This window comes from Gorilla gorilla, chromosome 2, assembly GCF_029281585.2.
Source record: "Gorilla gorilla gorilla isolate KB3781 chromosome 2, NHGRI_mGorGor1-v2.1_pri, whole genome shotgun sequence".
Lineage (NCBI taxonomy): Eukaryota > Metazoa > Chordata > Mammalia > Primates > Hominidae > Gorilla > Gorilla gorilla.
The window spans coordinates 12,650,530-12,673,224 of record NC_086017.1 but is presented as its reverse complement, the minus strand read 5'-3'; the positions used below and the strand labels follow the sequence as shown (position 1 = coordinate 12,673,224).

Sequence of the window (22,695 nt, the reverse complement as noted above, 5' to 3'; positions counted from 1 at the left end):
ACATAATCGGTGTCTTTATACTGATGAGATATGCACTTAATATATGCCTTTAAAAATAACCATATTGAGACATAGTCTTTCTGCTCTTAAGTGGGCAGTGATGATGTGTTTCAGCAGCTAGATGTGCATACCCAAACATTTCTGTGTAGACTGAAGAAGCCAATTTGGGATTTTTGTTTTTATTCCAGCACTATTCAAACAGTGTGAATAGAGTTTAATTCATAACCCCCTTTGAAGTGTGAACAACGTGAATTCTGCTCTTTTTCACAGATGATTTTTCAAGGTGTCATCTTAAAAAATTCATCAAATGTATATCTAGACTACCCAGTTACCTGCTCTCATCTTTAATTTCATATATATAAATGCTTATACACAAATACTTTAAAATAAAAATAAAAAGTGTAATCATATTATACTGTTAGCAATCTGCTTTTGTTCTCTTAGCATGGGCATTTTCTATGTCTTAAATGTTGTTTTGCAACTTGACTTTTAATGTCTGTAGAGTGTTCAATCCTATGTCTTAATTTATTTAATATGATAAGTTTTCAGGACATAAAAAATTACCACTGCATTGTATTGTACCAAAGTAAAGATATGACTGTATCTTATTTGTCATGACTTGAAAACACATGGAAACCAAAACAACCCTTCTATTAGAACCGACAATAAAATGGAAAAAGGAACCTCTTCTATGATTGCTGTAAAACACAAAAATCATAATAAAAGAGATTACATGCTGATATAAGGATTGGTAGAATTAGTGTTGCCTGGCTCAGTGGCTAGGGACTATAATCCCAGCACTTTGACAAGCAAAGGTGGGAGGATTAGTTGAGGCCAGGAGTCCAAGACTAGCCTGGGCAACATACGCAGATCCTGCCTCTACCAAAAAAAAAAAAAAAAAAAAAAAAAAAAAGTTACTGTTGTTGCCTTAGTCAACATTTGGGCACAGGAAAAAGAGAGTTAGTAATGGATTCGTCAGATAGATGGGGCTGGGCATAAAGATTGCCATGGATCATTAAAATCCAAAGAAGATGTCAAAATTCCCACTTCAGATAATAGTTTATACTGTTTATGCCAAATATTTATTGCTGGTTACTGGCAAATAAAAATCTCAACTGATGTGCATTTCATGTTCTTTATGCTGTCTGATATATTCTGTATGGAAAAGTTAACTAGTTTCTAAGTAGGCTTTTCTCAAGGAAGTCCACACCGAATAATAAAGTTGTAAACAATATTTGGACAACTTTGTAAAACAGACTCTCTTAGAGAATAACACGTCTTACCTATCTCTAGCCAGAGTAGAAGGAAATCCAAAGTAGAGAGAAGAGACTGACAGTTTAAAAAGAAATTCAAGAAAAGTCTGATGCATCCTCTATAAACTGGGGCCAAAATGAAAGTCCGTATTTTTCCAGATAGTCAGCTTAACTGTACCTCAAGTGGAGGCCATTGTTTTCCTGTCATTCTGGGTTAGGCAGCATGCACATTACAGGTCATAATAATAGAACAAAATACTTTTTCAGAATTGCCCATTCTCCTTTCCTTTGTGGTCATGTCAGTTGTGGCAGCCTAATCCTTCTTGCACCATTACATGTCCTCTCTCCATGGTGAGGGGGCAGAATCCAAGATGCATACACAGAATTACAAAGAGAAAGGCTTCACTTGCTTTTCTGTCACCTCAGAAACCATCACTGTGAACAGTGCAAGAAAAACTCTATACCTGCTCAAGCTGAAGGGAGGATGAGAAGGAACGCAAACCAGAACTTACTTTCCTAAAGCAAAGCATTCCAGCTTCACCGTTGCTCCTTTTGCAGTCGGAACTGTTTCTGGGAACTGCACTTCTATTTTGGGCTCATATTCACCCATCACTCCTGTGAATAAATAAAGGGGCTAAGTCTTGGAGATTCTTTTAAAATGTATAAAATGTAAAACTCATTTTTCTGTTAATGTAGAATGCTTATACACATCATTACGTGCACAATTAATTCCTTCATTTAAAGCAGGTCCTATCTCTAGCAGTCATGAATTGTGGCTCTTCTCCCAGTTACTGCTACAGAAAAATTTGTATCGCAGCACCACACCATTTGCCTGGATTAAATTCTCCATGCGTACAACTTTGCCCCTCAAAAGTATTGTTTTAAGGTAGTCTTAAGGGAAAAAAGGAGAAGGGGATGAAGTGCTAGTCATCAGGAAAGTTAAATTATCTCTTCAGAAGTATACTGCAGAAAAATTTGGAATACTTATTAATAAAAGTACTCAAAAATACCTGCATGCTTACTTATGTCTATATAATAAAATAATTTTTCTGAGTAATCATTCTGTGGCCACAACTTTTACTTTCATTTCCAAGGCCAATATAAATGAATCATAAATTAGTATATTCAAGGTAACATCAAATGCCTGTATTTTTATTACATTTTGGACCTGTGAAAAAAGAATAACAAGATACAGCTACAGAAAACATTTACGTTATACCTACCTTGCCAATGGCACACTTATTTGGAGGGTCATATTCTCCCACTTTTCCTATATCCCAGAAAATGACTCTACAATTATGCCCAAGGTAGCACAGTCTAACAAACTAAGTCCATGCTTTGCAATTAAATACTTATCAGTTATTTCTTTCTTCCTTTTTCTTTTTTTTTTTTCAAGACGAAGTCTCGCTCTGGCACCCAGGCTAGAGTGTGGTGGCAGGATCTTGGCTCACTGCAATCTCTGCCTCCCGGGTTCAAGCGATTCTCCTGCTTCAGCCTCCCCGAGTTGCTAGGACTACAGTTGGGCACCACCATGCCCAGCTAATTTTTTTGTATTTTTAGTGGAGACGGGGGTTCACCAGGTTGGCCAGGCTGGTCTCCAACTCCTGGCCTCAAGTGATCCACCTGCCTTGGCCTCCTAAATTGCTGGCATTACAGGCATGAGTCACTGCTCCTGGCCTTATCAATTATTTCTTGTCAATACATGCTTGACTCAATTTGCCACTGCTCTAATTGTTCTAATATATTTATTCTTATTCCATCTCTGATCGTTTTTTATGATCTTTGATTCAACTGTGCCCATAAAGAGTTTGGAATTACCTAGCTTACTATAAAAAGATAGGGCTCTCCATTTCATCTCTCCTTTAGGCTTCCCATAGTCAGAGGAAAAAGAGACTGAACCTTAGAAGGAAAGGTTAAAGACAAAAAATGGATGGGGGACAGGTGCAATCACAAAGAGAAATGATTTCACTCACTTTGCAGAGGTGGGCCCTTGCCTGTTTTTGTTTTTTTTTCTTGAGACTGAGTCTTGCTCTGTCGCCCAGGCTGGAGTGCTGTGGTACAATTTTGGCTCACTGCAACCTCCGCCTCCCGGGTTCAAGCAATTCTTGTGCCTCAGCCTCCCAAGTAGCCGGGACTACAGGCACGTGCCACCATGCATGGCTACTTTCTGTATTTTTAGTAGCGATGAGGTTTCATCATGTTGGCCAGGCTCGTCTTGAATTCCTGACCTCAGGTGATCTGTCTGCCTCGGCCTCCCTAAGTGCTGGGATTACAGGCATGAGCCACCGCACCCCACCGAGGTGACCCTTTTCATCGGCCATTTCAGAGTTTGAGAAGCATCACGAGGATCTCCTCAGACTGTGAGAAACAGAATCAACCCTGGGTGTCTGATGACTTACAGTCTAGCTAACTTTGCTATGAAGTATGTTGTCAATAGTGCAAACTTGAACATAATAGTTCTTCTTCTTGTTGTTTTCATTTTTCTTCCTTTCCTGGAATGATGAGGAGTGTTGGATTTGGAAGGGACCTTTGATATCATTTGGTTCAGCAACCTTAATCTGGGTATTATTTTCCTACTGGATGCACATTTTTCTAAAGAGAGGATCCACAGCTAGCAACCTATTCTTGAAGGGATGCTTATCCCTCCATAGGTTAAAAATCACAGTTCTAATCTATCCCTTTCTTTTACAAGCAAGGCTGTAATCTCAAGAGTTAAACGGTTTATCTTTAGTCCCACAGAAAACCAGTCAGTGTTGAAACTCAGGCCCCTGACTCCTCATCTTGATCTCTTACAACGGCCTCTCACCACGAAATGAATAACACTACAAAAGTAGGTTAAAATACATTACACTCATGCTTGACATGTTCGGTTATAAAATTATTCCTCCTTTCTTGGCCAGCCTCTGCTGTCTGAGTTCTCTTGCCCCTGAGTCTGGGCTGGCCTTTCTTTCAGCACCTGCACAAAGCTGGCCTGCTAAAGACTCAGTGCATACTCACAACAACATTCACACACAGCTGTTGAACTTGCTAACAAACAGCCCGTACCATTGAATCATCATCCCATAAATATCAGTAGTATGACTTTGAGTGCAGTGAGCAAGTTAACACCTTTTAGGGCTGTGTATATGGCCGTATACTCTGAGAGCAGTGTTAATTAAAAAAAGAATTGCCTTGAGAGAAGGAGGTCTTTTGTCTTCCCAGGAAATCAAGACAGCCTGCATTGCAGTGTATCATGTGTTAGAGGGAGATGAGACAATAAGGTTAGAATACAAAAGCCAAGGAGGTCTTAGAAGTGGTCAGGTTTTTTCCCAGCCTCTCTCTGTCTATAAATATCACATATAAAATTGTGTTTATTTAATCTGATCATGAAAATTACACCAAGGAGCAAATATATGTCACACAACCTTGTTTGAAAGAACTAAAATATCACTGGCAACGCAGAGATGCAATGTCCCAGATCCCTGAACTGTTATCTCCATGTCCTAAAATCCTATCTATTTAGGCCCAAACTGAACATTTTCTCTCCCAGAATCCTTTACCTACTTACTGCCTGCCTTTCCCTCTCCTCTGTAGGCCCTACTCTCTAGCCCACAATGGTCTTTAAATGACCCAAATGATAAAAACTTCTACCTTTGTCTGTTTCCATTGATAATTTTTTTTAAAAAACAAGTTTTTAAGGTATAATTTACATACTAAAAAGCTCACCAGTTTTAAGTGTGCAATCCAATGGTTTTTAGCAGATTTGCTGAGTCATGCAACTATCACCACAATCTAGTTTTAGAACCTTTCCATCGCCCCAGTAAGATCCCTCATGCCCATTCACAATGAATCCCCATTCCCAGTCTCAGCCCTGGGAAACCTCTAATCTGTTTTCTGTCTCTGTACATTTGCTTTTTTCTGAATATTTCCTATAAATTAAATTGTGCAATACGTGGTCTTTTGTGCCTGGCTTCTTTCACTGAACATAGCGTTTTCAAGATTGATCGATGTTGTAACATGTACCAGTAGTTTGTTCCTTTTTATTGCAGAATAATATTCCACTGTAGGATATGCCACATTTTCCTTCTCCATTCGCTGGTTGTATTAGTTTCCTAGAGATGCTTTAACAAAGCATTACAAACTCAGTGGCCCTAAGCAAAAGAAATTTATTCTCTTACAGTTCTAGAGGATAGAAGTCATAAATAAAGGTGTTGACAGGGCCATGCTCCCTTTGAGACTCTGGGCAGAATCCTTCCTATCTACCTTCTGGTGGTAGCTGTCAATCCTTGGCATTCATTGGCTTATAGTCATGTCAGTCCATCTCTGCCTCGGTTGTCACGTGACATTCTTTCTGTGTATGTGTGTCTTCCCATTGTGTTCTTAGAAGGACACCAGTCATATTGGATCTATGGCCCATCTTACCCTACCATGACCTTATCTTTACTGATTACATCTACAATGACTCTATTTCTAAATAAGGTTACATTCAGAGGCACTGGGTGTTAGGACTTCACCATATCTATTTAAGGGACAAAATTCAACCCATAACACCAGTTGATGAGCATTTGGGTGGCTTCCACTTTTAGCTATTACCAATAATGCTTCCATGACCATTTACTTGCAAGTCTTTGTGTGGGCATATTCTCATGGCCACACCAAGTAGAGTTATTCTCTACTACTGTCTTGCTTGCAATGGAGTCCCAACTTGAGGGACCAAGTCCGTCCAGAGTCTGGACTCTGTAGAAGAACTTGTGGCAACTGTATCTCTTTCAAAACCTGGACAATTATTAAAGTTGATGCTGATGTCTGTAAGAACACAGAATTTAACAAAACAACTGGCAATTTAGAGAATATGAAAGAGAAATCAGCAACACATCGTGCTTGTTTAAGTACAATTTGCAGAGACTCTCTTGGCAGAAGGAGACCAGTTTGCAGAGCTGCGTGCCATAAGATTTTTGCCAACACCTGCCTTAGCTGGCATCTGTGCTCACTAAATTTAACTACAGAAGGGACATTTACTAACTTCCACAGAGTGGGATTTTCTCCTGAAAAAAAAAAAGGCAAAAATTGTTTTATGAAAAGTTCCCACATTGACTTTCTTGAGAAACAAGTCATATGATGTATATATCACTAACCTAAAAACATTTGGAAATATCCAATTAGTCATACGAATTCACCTGACTGAGTTTACCATTTTGCCCTTTTGAAAAAAGGCATGTTTTCCCCTGGGTTGAAGGAGATATATGTAGTCTAGTGGACTGTCCAAGTTATCTCTTCTACCACCACCACCATCCAGTAGGTGAATTCCCAGAGTTTGGGGCAACAACTGTTGAGACAAGAACCTCTCCACTGCTGAACAGGAGAGGCAAGTTACCTCAAGGTGTCACATCACCTCTTACAGTCAAGGTTTTAAGGTGTCCTCAGAAACCTGTGAGAGATGAAAATAAATCTTACGATTTGACTTTAATCAAACCTGTACCACCTTCCTTCCTTTTCAATATTGAAAATGCAGAGATAACCTTTTTCAAGAAGACTGTCTCATTTGAAGGCAGACAGGCCAAATACCTCTGCTTGCGCTGGACGGTACTGGTTTTCCTGAATTCCTGAAGTAATGAGCTAATAGTTTCCAGTTTGGGCAATTAGTTATAATGTCATCTTTTAAGCCAATTTTTACCTTCCTTCAAGGAAGTACTCCTATATTTTTCCTACCAAAAAGTTATCCATGTATCCATGTTGTATTGAACTAAACACTCTATCTCTGTACATGTTGGTCCTAGTTCAAGACTTTGGAGCCACAAATAACAAGTATTTTAATGGACAGTCTTCAGATATTTAATGATATCATTTTGTCAAGGGTTAACAAAGTTTTGTCTGTAAAAGGCCAGATAGTAAGAATTTTATCTAGGTTTTGTGGGCTATACAGTCCCTGTTACTGCTCAACTCTGCCATTGTAGCTGGAAAGCAGCCATGGCCATAAGGTAAACAAATGGGAGTGGCTGTGTGCCAATAAAACTTTATTTACAAAAATAGGTGGTGGGCCCATAAATACTAGTTGGCTGATCCTTGGCTTAGAGGAAATGCAGAAGATAGCAAAGTTTGACAGAATCAATAGAATCAACAGACAAATTATTAGAACTACAAGAAATTTCAGCAAGCTTGCCAAATACTGAATCACAAGAATAACAGTACCTTCCATACATAAGCAACAACTAATTAGATAATGTGATTAAAGATAAGACACAACTGTCCGGGCACGGTAGCTCACATCTGTAATCCCAGCACTTTAAGAAGCCGAGATTGGAGGATCACTTGAGGTCAGAAGTTCGAGACCAGCCTGGCTAACATGGTGAGACCCTGTCTCTACTAAAAATACAAAAATTAGCTGGGTATGGTGGTACATGCCTGTAATCCCAGCTACTCGGGAGGCTGGGGCAGGAGAATTGCTTGAACCTGGGAGGCAGAGGTTGCAGTGAGCTGAGATCGCACCACTGCATTCCAGCCTGGGTGACAGAGACAGACTCTATCTCAAAAAACAAACAAAAACAAATGGATAAGCACAACTTACTGTAACAGCAAAAATGATAGAGAATCTAGGAATTAGCCAAGAATACCCAACATTTCTATAGAAAAATTATTTACAGAAACAGGCCACAGGCAAGGTTGGCCTGTGGGAAAGAGTTTGCCAATTCCTAGTTAAAACAAATAATCTGCCTACTGCCTGGAATTATTTATTTTATCTTAGATTGTCTGACTCTTCATGGAAGTTTGGGTTGATTCCCAAGACCAGACCAGGTTTCTTCACCCTTAAGCTGTGATTCTACACCTAATTTCACTGTACACTTCACTGCTCCAAGGTAGTTCTTACCAAAATTGAAACTTAAGTGAATCTGCTTTAATTCTCTATTCTCCCCTGAGTATGGCCCCACTCCTGCCTCTAACTGCAATTAGGCTTCTGAGCCAGGCTATAATCCATGAGGGCAGAGAAGGACTTTTGCATCTCTAGAGACAAGTAGAGAACAGATACTCAATGAGTATTTGTTGGTTAAATGCATGATCAAAAGAATGCCCCAAGTCAACTCAATTCTAGGCTAAACACTTCTGCTTCCCTCTTTCATTTCAAGTCCCTCTATAAATGTATTATTCAGAACTCAATTCAATAATTCCAGTAAAGAATGAAACTTTAGACCCTTCATTAACTTGGAATTCTCTAAGACTGTAGGTTCCCACAGGCTGAAATCATGTCTTTTTATTTCATAGTGTGCCACACACAACGAGCACTTAACAGATGCTTCCTAACTGAGTAGCCAAATGGCCATCCAAGACCTTTAGCCCCCATGGACCTGAAACGGAGTTGGCTATGCTAGAGGTCTAAAGCTGACTGCCAAGTTCCTAAGCTTGTCAAACCTTCAGAATACCCAGAGCCATTAAGATGCTATTAAATCAGATTAGCAATGGCAGTTTAGCAAAATATCTCACATCCTTTAGTCATTTAGATGTTCTCCTCATAAAACACGCTTTACGCCCACAGATCCTCAACTGCGATGTTGTCAGAGAATTAAAAACAAGACATGACTGCTGTGACAAAACCACACAAAAGTTGCAATTAGAAGTAAGAGTAAAATAAAGCAGTGTTTTGGTATAAACTCTAGATCTTAAATAATATAAAATTATGTCTAAGTGGAAGGCATATCTCTACCTGTTGCCTGTCTAAATGCCAGGTCTTCAATAAAGGGTTGCAGATCACGTCTCCAATCTAGAAGAGATCTCCTGAATGACTGGGTTCAAAAACCCACTAGGTTAATTAAGTGGCCTACAAATAAAGCTCTCTTTTCATGAAGAAAAACAGTGGCTGTTGCTGCCCAGTTGAGGATCTAATGTAGCACGGAGCAATATTAGGAAAGTTTACAGTGACCAGTTGGCAAGACCATAATGGAGGATGCATGATGCTGCAACAATAATATTTCAGAATCTTTTAGTTTTCTGCTTTCTATTTTAAAGGTCTCCTTTGGTCTTAAATTTAGAAGTCTGTGGGGAATGTAGTCTTCTGAGCCACTAGGAGGTATAATGGTCACAGAGGTGAAGGCTCACAAAATGGCGCACTGTGGCCTGAAAGACTGAATGCACCTAGTTTTCTGCAGGGATCAGTTGTCAGCATTGATAAGAAATCGGATCCAATGAGCAGCATCTGTCTGTTAAACCTGATATCATCTGGCTTGGGCAAATGTTGAGATTGGAGTTAAGTAGGCTAGAAAGTTGTGACTGGAATCCTTGAAGACAAGAAGAAGAAACTTTAGATAGAACTTATTATAAATCACCCATTTTGCATAGCTGAGAAGACTAAGGACCAAAGAAATGGTAATGATTTGTCTTATGAGAGCTGCTGGTATGTCTGGGACTATACTCCAGAATCCCTTTACTTTCCCTCTTGACTTTAGTCCTGGACATGACTAAAAGTTGTGAAACTGAAGGATGCTGAGGTCATCGTTTGGGCTTTTTCCTACTGGGTGAAAGCTTGATTTAAGATGAGAAGATTAAATACTTCAGTGCTGCTCTTATTCACTGTTTTTCATGGCTAAATTAGGCTGTGAAAAATGAGTGAGGACTTGGGAAAACATGGTCAGGTATTTCAGTTATATTTGAGAACATACATAAACATTTTAAACATTTCAATTTTATACTGAAGTATAATAAACATTTAGAAAAGTTAACTTTACATTTTAACCCCCAAAGACGATATATCTGGTTTATATATACATACCTATATCCAAAATGTATATGCTTAACAATGTATGTAAATATAGAAATGGAGGAGAGAAAGGGAAAGAGAGACAGAGTGCAGAGAAAGAGAGAATTTGAAACTCTAAGATAAGATAATCTCATTGTTCCTTGTTTTGTAGCATCTCTTCTATGTGGAGTTCCAATTAGGGTTAATATTCAAAAATATTTAACAATTACTGTGCAATGCATGGACCTATCAGACAGACACAGGCTATAACTTGCTCAACATTCATCTTTGTTCTAATAAGCAAAATAAAAAACAACAACAACAACAACAACAAAAACCTTCCAAACCAGTCCCAAACCAGTCTCCAGGAAAACAGAAAAAAAGGCAAAGGCTAAACAATGAATTTTCATGCTAAATGATTTCCCTGTGTGTGTAATGTAATGTGCATAAACAGTGTAACAGACATTATCTCATCTTCTCAAGACTGTCCTAATCTCTGCTAATTCTTTTCATCTTAAGCCATTTTAGAGAGAGCCATGTAAGTGGCTAAAGACAGAAGAGCCAATATGATTAACATCGAAGGCTACTATTTCTTTAGTAGTTACGCTATATGAGTGGTCTGTTACCTTTGTTTATGGAAATTTAGGGATAACTCTTTGAGATCTGTGCAGGAAGCATATAACAGAGCAGGCTCACCACTATTTATAACCAACAGCTGGGCTAATAAGGATCAATGGACTACTTTAGTACCTGCACTAATAATAACCAGGATGTATTCTTCCCAATTATAATTTTTCCCTCTCATGGTTCCTAAGCAGCAGGTGTACTTTCCCAAATCAGTTATCTTCTCAAAGCAGATTTAAAAATATCTGGATAAATAACTATAAACTCTGATAAAATTTGTTCTCACATATATCTACCAGCTCATATTTTTATGTGTCCCAGAAGTGAATACTGCAAAGTAATATAGTTATTTGAAATAATTCTCACTATAAAATTATCAAAAATTATAAAGCAAAAGAAACGAAGCAAATGTGTAAATCTAGAGCCCAAACAGCCTTTTCTGAACCTCAGTGAAATAATATGATGATCAGGGACCAGGAATCTGTCCTGATGCCATTTTTCTTATCTGAATTCTCTGATCTTCAGTTCCCTTGTTTCTCAAAAAATAAAGATATAACATTGCATGATCTCTAAGTGCCTATTAGGTCCAATAATCTTTATCAAACAATGTTCTAAAAATTTGAAAACTCTACGTTTTAGAAAAGTGAGAAAAATAATGACAAGCAAAAAGAAAAAAATAAATCAAAATTTACCACTAAAAGTTAAACACTTTAGAGTTTAACATCGTTAGTCACTTTGGAGAGTATTAGTCCACCTTTCCCTGTCATTATCCACTATTTTAAAAAAGAAGAATAATATGATCTATACACTATTGTAATCTGTCTTTTAAAAATATAATTTGTTGAGCATATTTTAGGTAAGAAAGTTATTGATGATATACTTCTGTTTTGTCACTGTTCAAAGTACTTTCAATTATGACACATAAAATAACTATCCGAGGTAGATGTTGTTACCCTTATCTTACTGATGAGAAAACTAAGTACAGTGAGGTTAAACTGACACATCCAAAGCCACGTGGCTAATAAATGGTGGGGCTGAACTCTGCCTGGACTGCTTGGCTTCGGGATCCTCATGGCTTGTGTCCTTACCTCCTGGCCCCACACTGGAGACACCATCTGAGATGTAGGAAGGAGTGAGCCATGTGAAGAGCTGGGGAAAAGGGAACAGGGAGCCCCAGGGTTTTGCAGAACTGGGGTGAGTGGTAAATGGTCAGTGAACAGACATGAGGCTCATCACACCTCATTTGTATTAGGAACTGAGCCAAGGTTCACTGTTCAACTTTTATGACTCACTGTGGCCTTTTGGGTACAAATAAGAAATCATAGTCCAGACTGCTTAGCTGAAATGCCCAAGAAACAAGCTGAATATTGGGGAAATACAGTTCTGCCAGCTACATGTGCTCTTAGCAAAGTAAATGACAAGTCTAGCAATTAGTTCAGCTCAGGCTTCAAACTCCTTTGCCTTGCTTTTTTTCCCTTTTCTGAGGCAGACAGAGGATGTGAAATTTTGAGTGTGCTTCAATCATCAAAATGATTGTACAAATTCTATACTCACCTTGCACTTACCAGTCTAATATACAGTCACCAAATCCCAGATCTTGAGGAGAGAGAATTTCATTGATTTTACTGTCACAGAATAGATTTTAACAAGAATGTCCTCTTTATTTTGCAATCTCTTCTTGATTTGTATTTCCCCTTTTCTCTCATCTTCAGAAAACAGCTAATTAAATAACCTATTTTGTGCTTAGTAACACAGTTTGAGTGTCCATTTTATATACTCCAGTGTAAATGGAAAAGACATGAATTTTCACCATGCAATGCTCATGGAAATTAAGAATGAGTGAGCATTAATGGCTGAAGAATGAGATCTTTAGTCTGCTAACTTTGTGATAAAATATTTTAATACAAAACATTTGTCATCTCTATGAAGATATACCAGACAAATCAAGATAAATCTAAAAGCCAGGGAAAACGCAGAGTTGTTGCCAGTTTGAAGTGTACGTGATGATTCTGGAGTGCTTGTGTTCCTGAATGTTTGTTTCTTGTTTTTTGAAGAGGCAGTTCTGTGTGACGTCTGTCCCTGGCTATGTCACAGTATATCAAAGTCAATATGTAATTACATCCATGAGTTGATAGACCAAAACAGATAATACCGCTGAACAGACATTCTGGCCTAAGTGCATTTGGGTAGAAGCCACAGGGGCTGTATTTTTAAGATATTTCTTACAAAATGCCACTGGAGCATATCTTTTGAAACTTTCTTCATCTGTCAGTCTGGAGAGACAGCACTGATAGCTTTTGACAGAGCTAGTACCTTACCTACTTTTCTCTTTAAGCTGATAAGAATTTTCGGTTTTATTGAATATAATGTAGCTTAATCCAACATATTAATTTAACATTTGCCATGTGGCAAGCACCATGCTGGAGCGCAGTACAAAGTCAGATGAAAACGCTGATCTTTCCTTGATCATAATGTGAGCAAGGTAGGGAAGGCAAGCAGACAAATATGAATATACCAGATGAATGTTATGATAGAAAGATGGCCAAAAAAGCACAAAACAAATAATTCCTCCTGTTGCCAAGGGAGAAGTTATGTATTTGGTTTTACAAATAATGTTTAAAATAGTATTCTTGATTTTTCCTTTGCAAACCTGTGCAGTAAAACCATTTCAGTAAAGGGCATTCCCATACACTCAGCTGCTATGCCAGAAACCTATGTGTCATCCTTGATTTTCTCTTCCACTGTCTCCCACATTTAAGGAATGATCAGGTTCTCGCAGCTTTACCAGCAAACTATATCCTGAATCCATTTCTCTCCTTCTCTGCTGTTACTCCCTAGTTTCACCCCCCATCATTTCCCAACTGAATTAATTGCAGTAGTATTCTGATTGGATTTCCAGTTTTCACTATTGTTTTCTGAAAGTCCGTTTTCCACATAGCAGCTAAGCAATCTTCTTAAAAGCATAAATCACTCTTTCGCATACAATTCGCTAACGGCTTCTCACTGCACTCGAAGTAAAATCTGGTAATTTCTCCTATTTCTAATTAAGGTTAAAACTCTCTTTTAACCTTAATTCTATCCACCCTCCTACCTGCAAACTATGCTTCAACCACGCTCTGTTCTTCGTGTTTCCTGAACATGCTGAGTGCTTTTTTTCAGGCCTCAGGGCTTTTGCATATGATGTTAACTCAGCCTGGAAAGCTCTGCCCTCTGATCTTAAGAGGGCTGGTTTATTGCTATTCAGATCTCAGCTCAAATGTCCCCTCCTTAGAAAGGCTTTCTATGGCTGTCTAAAGTAGACACCCACCACCCCCCCAACCCACCACAGAGCTGCTATTTTATCATACTGGTTTACTGGTATCTAAAATAATAGGATTTTGGTTTTGTTTATGTTTGCTTGTTTCTTTGTGTCTGCATCCCCCAGGAGAATGCAAGAGCCTCCTGTTCACCAGCACTCAGCATAGTGGCTGTCACACAGGAAGTTCTAAATAAATGTATGTTAAATGGATGAATAAATGAATGGTTAAAATCTAAATTATTTGCTCAAAAATTCCACAGTGTAGTCTATGTAGAAAGGATGCTCAGACCCTCTCTTCAGAGCTGCTTAGTATGTAAAATACTTTGTTCTGGAAGGTTCAGGTTCAGAGCATCACTTGGGCACAAAGTTCACTGACAAAACACAGGGAAAGAGTAACAAACTTGGGGAATAGAAATCTGAGTTCCAGTCTTGCATTTGTTAAGTTTTTCTTGTATAAATTCAGATAAGAGGTGTTACAGTATAATGCAACGTAGCACTGTGAGGGTTTAAGATATCACGCTCTGGAGTCAGTAAGACATGGGTGCTGGGTGGAAATCTTGGAGCCATTAATTTTTAACAAATGTGGCTGAGCCCCAGTTTCCCCGTCTGCAAAAGAAAATGTTTATCATATAATTGATTGAGATTTAAATGAGATAATTCACATACAGTCCTGTGCACAGTGACTAGGCACATATTAAGTGTCAAGTAGATGTTTCCTATTAATGTTTTTGGCTGATGGTATCCTCACTTGTGTGATGGGTCTCGTCATTCCTGTTCATAATAGAAGATCTGAATGTGTACTAGACAGTAAAAGGATTTAAAAAGAATAGAAACCTGAACATGTCTACAATGACTGCTTAAATCATGATATCAGCCCTTGTTGAAGGGCTTAATTATGTCTTTGTTTGAATTTATTCAACAAATATTTATTGAGAATCTTCTATGTACCAGTTGCGAAACCAGGTGCAGCAGAGGTGGCTGTGAATAAGGTCCTACATATGCTTTAAAAAGGCAAATTGCTAGTAAGACAGACAGTGAAGAACACAGACAATTGTGATGCAGAATTATGAGATCTTTTGGGGTATGGTCGTAGACTCGACACAGAAGGTACCTGACGCAGCATGGTTGGATGGCAGGGTGAGCAAGCAGAGATGGCTTCCTGGAAACAGTGACATCTTTGAAGAAACTGGAAGAACCAGTATCAGTTTATCCAAGGGAGAAGCTGAGAGGATGGGACTAAGGAAAGGAGGAGCATTTCAAGAAGAGGGAACAGCATATATAAAAACCCGTGGTGGGAAAGGGCATGGTACTCCTAGAGTCTGGCATACATGGCTGTCTTTACAAAGTACATAGTGATTTTTACTACACATTGTTAAGTCATTTAGGTAATTAAGAATATATGAATTTCATATATTTTCTTGAAATATTCTAACAGTGTGGGGAATTAAAATTTCTGTCTCAAACAAGCCTTGTTACGTCTACATTTCACTGTGGTGGGAACTATGCGTTCAGTAGTGTAAATCCAGAAGTTATTTGGATAATTGGACACAGAATACTAAATTACACAGAATTGATTAATGAGCTAATTGTTCAACCTTTCACTTCATTCTGACTGTGTATACAGTTTAAGTGGGAGAGAAACAAGAAATACCTTCCTTTGTTATTTATATTCACCTAAATCCTCATTCTATTCCTGTTGAGATTAGCAATTAGATTTCTAATTAGTTTTCCAAAATGGATTCATGGGTTTATCTCTTACACAAGTGGAGAAAATATGGGTACCAAATATAGGCAGCATTAAACTTTTCTTACATTTAATTTAGACAATAAAGCTTCGTGTGCCAATAACATAACATACCTCCACATTTATCCTGTGATTGCAAGAAACAAAATTAACAAAATTACTTGAAAACTCACCATCATTTCTCAATATTAGTGGTGTAGGTGGCCCCAGGACCTTGTGGTTTGTCACGGTATTGGTAACCACACAGGTATAATTCCCAACATCTGATTTTTCTACTTTGGCAATATACAGATTCCCAGTCTCTTGAGAAACAAAGCGGCGATTATCCTGATAGGAAGGGTATTCATTGAAGATCCAGGCATAACTCAGCTCTGAAAGGAAAAAAATCTTCATTACGAATATGTCTTTTGGCACTGGAACTCTACTGTTCTCATGAAAGAAATGATCAGGTTAAAAATGTATACACTGTTGCCCAACGACTCTTTTTCAGCCCACTAAATACAGATAGGAAGTAATCACAGTCCCACAGTCCCCCGTGGCATTTTACCAGCCTTTCTACTATCAGTCAATAAGGTTTTATTTCCAGAGAAGTAAAAGATACACTGATAGCTGATTAAGCGACGTCCAACCTCTTTAAGTCAAGGGCTAAGCATTTATAGTTTGCTAATCATGTGTCAGGCACTATGTAACATGTATTGAGTAATGCTCAAATTACAGACCCAGGGTGCCTATAATCTTGATATAGTAATGCTGGAAGCCACCCTGGAAACTATTTAGATCATTTCTTTTGTTTTATAGATAATAATCATTATATTACATCACAATGCCCCATACTTGCATAGCACTTTATGCTTTCCAATATATTTGATAGTTTTATTTCCATTAACTGAGAAACTGGCACCTAGGAACAGAGTAACTTATTCAAATTCTTAGCTCTAGTTAGAAACAGAATAATTCCTGAGTGTCAATGCAGTCTTCTCCCAATGCCTCCTACTATCAACTCAAATTTTTTCTTCTCACTTGTGAGGTTGAATACTTTTCCATCATTTTAGTAAGAGAGCAGTTTAATACTGTGGCAAACACTCATTAAGTATACACTGACTGACTAGTTGACTGATTCCACAAATATACATCCACATTAAAAAAAATTAGATCCATGAGGGAGTGGATATGAAGTAGTGATAAAAGAGCAACATTTTCACAGACACTTAACCCATAAGACCAGTGGGATGAATTTCATAGGCAGTTGTATCAAAAATGTTCCTTTGAAAGTTCTAATTTTTATAAGAATTAGGTAAATGTTTTATGAAGGACCACATGAGCCCATGCTTTCCATTTCAGAGAAGACCACTAAATGACAGTGAGTATAAATGATTTGCTGCAGTGAACTATTGTGCTCCAAGGAAATCAAACTGCTTCAGCTCCAGGCATTCCACGATTCCTCTCTTTAAAGTGTAATCTCCAGATTTGTCCAAAGCTGGAGAAGTGATACACTAGCTACTGGCACTGACTAGCCAACATGTCCCACTTTATCTTCAAAAATTACTTTGTTGAGGGGAGGGTAAGGGAACAACTAAATGCAATGGGGCCTCTGGTTTCAGAACTAGTTGACTGAGTTCTTACATGTCACTTTTTCATATGATCCTGAGCTAAAGTCTAAATGTATAAAGTGTCCTTGGAAAATAGCAGAAAGGTCACTTCAGTTTTGTAGAGAGAACGCTAATTACTGTGAAAGGCATTTTTTGTACTGTAATCCTTCAATGTGTCCCAATTGTACTTGACCTCAACAACTGAATGTGCAACAGGAAACATATTCTGCCTTAATAATCCACTGTTTACGCACAAAGGAGGGGTCATGCAGATTGCTTTCCCTTTATCACTGGATTATAACATTTCCACATGTATTATTTTAGAAAGATATAATTATGTTTATATGAGAATGGCTAATCATTTTATTTACGCATGTGCATGTCATTACAAGTAACCCCATGCTGGTGTCAAGAGGATACTCAGTGTAAATATACAAGCGCTTTCCAGAAAGCTTCCTCAAGAAACTAAAATCTGGGGGAGGAAAAGCCCCTATAATACATTGTGAAGAAGTACTATCCCGTATGGCAGGCTTTTAACAAACAGCATAGCAATGCAGTCCTTACATACTCAATAGGTGAGTTTCAAGCAAACCTAGTAATCTATCAGCACCTCAGCTTTCTCCTATGCAAAATGAGAAGATTACCTATCCCCTAATTATTTATAAGAGAGTTTTAAGTATAAATTAGCACCTCCAAAGTCACATGATGGAAGTTAGAATGTAATTTACCAGCACAATACTAATCAACTCACATTTCTCCAAGGAGAGTTGGAATCAAATACAGGAAACTTTTTTTTTTTTTTTTGAGATGGAGTTTTGCTTTTTGTTGCCCAGGCTGGAGTGCAGTGGCACGATCTTGGCTCACTGCAACCTCTGCCTTCTGGGTTCAAGCAATTCTCCTGTCTCAGCCTCCCAAGTAGCTGGGACTACAGGTGCCCACCACGACGCTTGGCTAATTTTTGTATTTTTAGTAGAGACAGGGTTTCACCATGTTGGCCAGGCTGGTCTCGAACTCCTGACCTAAGGTGATCTGCCCTCCTCGGCCTCCCAAAGTGCTGGGATTATAGGTGTGAGCCACCGCGCCTGGCCAGGAAATGATTTTTTTTTCCCTGCAATATTTTTCAGAACTCTCAGTAGTAGCTACCGGCTGCGAGGCTCTCTGAATTCTGCGGGAGGCTCATTTAGCAACTAGAAAGTCGATATTGGGAAAATGGCATCTGCTTCATTATTTTTCTAATTGGAGAGGAACAACAACAACAACAAAGTAAGACTAAAGTTCAAATCTGTGTTATGTTAGGGAAGCCATTTAAACTTCATTTTCAGCTTCTTGGTCCATAAAATGAGGACAATTTTAAATGTGATGCAGGTACGTGGTGAGCATCTGATTATGTGAAAGCACTTTGAATTCTCTAAAGGGCTGTACAGATGTTAGTTATTATCGGTGTTGCACTTTAACAGGTTAATCATTATAGAAGTAAAAACTTTTTTGAAAATTCAATTAACATGCTATTTGATCTAATTAAAAATAGGTTGATTCCTTTGGTTTCACTGCTTTTGTGACTAAAGTAACTTAGTGAGAGATGCAAACAACCAGAAGTGCCTCCTGCAGCATTTCCTAAACAGTGGTCTTTGATGATTAATTCTTTGTTTTCTACCCCCACCTCCCTAAAACTCAAAGGGTTACATGATCAAATTACTTTGAGAAGTACTGGATTAAACAAAGTAAAAAGGAGTTTCAACTTTTTTCTTTCAGGACTGGCAAGAGATTTTGTCATGCCAATGCCCTTGAAACTCCTTAGAGAGTGTTTAAGCATCCAAACTTATTTGCTCATGGAATTACCACCACCACAACCATCTAATCCCCACAGCTCAAAAAAACCTAGTTTGGGAAACGCTGTACCAATTAGTTCAATTCGAAAAACAATAAGTAGAATATACGGATTATTAACTGTATTACTTCATTTTCTACAAAATCATTAATATTAAATAGAACAACAGAAAACAACAACAAAATATTGAATTAAAGTTGTAATGTTTCCCCAATTGTAATAACAATATAACAGCTAACCATTTCTTATGCTGAAAAAAAAAAAAAAAAAGAAGAAACCATAGTTGTCAAGAAGAGCCTCAAACAGGAGATGCTAAGGAACCTAACCAACATGGTTCAACGTCTGACATTTGTAAGCACTGTGGAGTCCTGAAGTGGGAAGGTCAGCAGAAAAGTCTTGGCTGGTGCACTGGTGAGAACATGTTGGCCTAAGCACTAAGCTCCTAAAACAGGGGAAATCTCTCACCAAGATATTAACTTAGTTTTTTTTCACGATCAAATATCACCACCTGGAATATTGTATTTTTATTTGTTTATCTCTTCAGGGCAATCAGGAAGGAGCAGGAGGAATATAATGTAATGAGAATGTAGACATCAAAGCAGGCAAAAAGTATAGTACAACTAAAACATACCCAACAAATCGCTTGTCCTATTTCTTCATTTTAAAGATAAGAAAATTCTGAGGTCTAGAAAGGGTTAGGCTGGAGCACCAAAAAGGGGTGAGGCGGACTATAACCTACTCGTTGTAGCTTAACTCTCATTCCAGTGTCCCATCTAGGACAAAGTAAGAGCTCTTCATATTTGAAACCAAGATCTGGTATTTTTATAACGCTCAATATACAATTGAGATTTCCCTTAAGAACCAAAATCTATTTTTATCAGAGCAAAACATTAATCCATTGGGTTACATGAAGCACTATCAACATTCTGAAAAATAAAGCCAAGTACATAAAACAAAATAAACTTTTCTGTGCTGCAACTCGCAAAAGTGTATCCTACTCAGTTTGATTTCCTTAGGGACTTTCATGCAATATTTATACTTACTCAAACTTGACAGATTTCTTTTGATAAGTTTTCACACACTAATTGCTCTGGAAGTGACAGACAGTTTCTGTCCCATTGGCAATTTGTAACAACTGAGTAAACAGATACTTGGAATGCAACATATTAAATAGATTGTGAAACTTCTGGTGCTCAACTGAAAAATACTGAGGCTAGTTGTATTGTGATACTCGTAAAGAAGAAAGGCCTAGCAATGGTTTTTTTGGTTTGCAGCATCCAAATCTATTGGAAATTAACTCTGAAGCTCTCCTAATTGGTTCTTTTTTCTGTATCTCTAAGCCAACAACAAATGATGTATGGCTCTTATTTTTAAAAGAAGACACCAATCAAGCAATTTTCAAATCCAGGTACTCATTGAACAGATTACACAAATGATCAAACAGAATTCTCTGGATGGTTACTCTTTAATTGTTCTTGATACCAATTTATTTCTAGAGCTATATTATGCTTCGTTATGTTCTGAGTCATATCCCAGTAGTGGCAAAGATGTCAGTTTTCAAAGATGCCTTTCTTAACCTCAAAGTTTTGAACCTGAAAGGGCTCTTAGTCCAACTTTTTCAATTTTACATATCAGGAAACTGAAGTCTAGAGAAACTGTATGAGTGGATCATGATCACACATTTGACAAGTGGCAGGGATGGGACTGTGGGGTAGCCCCAGTATTCAGAAGAGCTGATCCTGTTAGGAAGCCATATGTTCCTTTAAAAATGTATTTTGGAGCCAGAAGAAATCAGTTTTCCTTATCTATAAATTGGGGGAGTGGGATTACATGATGTCTCAGTCTCTTTCATCATTCTGTGCATTCTATATGTAGATCATCAAATCCAACATGCTCATTTGACAAATAAGGAAAGAAAGATCCAAGGAAACCCAGTAACTTGCTAGGAATCACAAGGGTAGTTACTGGCAAGGTCAAGAACTGGAACACACACGTGCACACACACACACTCTTATTTATTTAATTTAAGCTGCGTTGTGTTTTGTAGAAAGAAGATATTAGAGTTAAGTCAGGAGACATGAATGGTAGTCTTTGCATTATAACAAATTTTGGCTTTAATAAATGATTTTAACAGCATGATAGAGTCCCCTTACCTTTAGATAGTTTTATCAATATGTATCCTGTTTTTTACACAGTGTTTGTGAGGTTGAATTTAAATGGATATATAATTCTAAGAAAGTAGATGTGAAAAGTGTATTTTAAGTGATTTCTACAAATGAAATGGGTAAAATGAATGTATTCATTGGTTCCTTTGTTGGTCAAATATTTACAAAGCATCAGTTGTTTGCAAAAGCACTGAGCTCATGCTGAGATGGAGAGGTGTGCTGGAGAGCAGTTACAAAGACAGGGGTTGGAATTAGTTATCAGTGTGCTGAGCAAAGGGAAAAATGGCATAAGTCCATGGAAAGATCTCTGGAATTGGTGTCAAGAGACATGAATTGAGTCTTGGCTTCGGGACTTAATCAGCTGGAAAGTAATTTCTATTCCTCAGTTTTCTCATCTGAAAAATACGATAATTAAAAGAATACCTTCCCTGCCTAAACCAAGAGTTACACTGATCACCAAACATATTAATGTAAATTCTTAAGAGTTTCTTTTGGCATTTTTTTCAACAGAAATTATCTTCTTGTAAATGGATTGATACCTTGTCTTTCTCTGACCTTTGCGAAAGAAAAATGTTAGAAATTGCGAGCAACCCAAAAATTTCCCTGAGAAAGTAAGAATTATACCAGGAACTGCAAGAACTAAATAGCACTGATGATTGTGCACAATAAACAGGTAGCAGGAGAAGGCAAGAGTGTTTGGTTTCAGAAGAAACCAAAACCACTCATGTCATATGAAAGAGCTCTCTCAAGAAGAGAATGACCAATAGACTTTGGATTCTGAGAGAGGGAGCCTCTGGATGACATTTCTAATTATACTAAGACACAGAATGATAAATATAAAGTCATATGTGAGCTGTCATCCAGTGAACAATGCTTGGGAAACAAGAGTGGAGGGGCAGTGTCTGAGATGAGTTGAGATCTGAAGGTGTGGAAATGGGAGAGATATTGTACCTCTATTAATTAGAAGACAGACTAATTTGTATTTAAACCTATAATGATGGTAATGACCCTTTGCAGCTTAGGTTGCTGAAATCATGACTGTAGCTGTCAGGACCCCTATTAGGAATACTCTGTGGTCCAGAGAACTTGGTTTAGACAGGTCCCAAGCAATGAGCAGGACCATCCAGGGCTCAGACACTGCTTGCATTTTTTATTAGTGCTGAGTAGAGCAGGGATGACAGATATCTGTCACTTGGACCACCAGTCGCCACTCCTACACCCATGGCTAACATTTACAATTGACTCTGCCAGACACAGACTGAGAATCATTCTCAGTACAGTGTTTCCGGCAATTACCTCCAGTCAATTTGTGTTGGCACATAAAGTGAAAGCTTTTCACCGTCTTTGCAGTACTGGTTTTGGAGAAATGAAATGGTGCCCATATGAGGCAAGGATTAGATAAGGCCTAGTAGTAAATCTCATCCAACCTTGTGCCCGGTATTTCTAAAAATAAGCCTTCCAGCTAAGAGACTACTCGCTTTGTTCAAGAT

General features: G+C 38.1%; 1 protein-coding gene across 5 annotated transcripts in view; it reads right to left on the bottom strand.

Annotated features, from left to right (window-relative positions):
* The window catches only part of CNTN4 (contactin 4), a 960,931-nt gene that overhangs the window by 175,404 nt on the left and 762,832 nt on the right, over positions 1-22,695 (bottom strand). For all 5 annotated transcript variants that reach the window (XM_019024764.4, XM_055383681.2, XM_063703559.1 and 2 more), the window contains 2 exons: positions 15,797-15,994; positions 1,766-1,868 (listed from right to left, as the gene is read on the bottom strand). In XM_019024764.4, the coding sequence (XP_018880309.1) occupies positions 1,766-1,868; positions 15,797-15,994 (301 nt within the window). The remainder of the gene's footprint in view (positions 1-1,765; positions 1,869-15,796; positions 15,995-22,695) is intronic.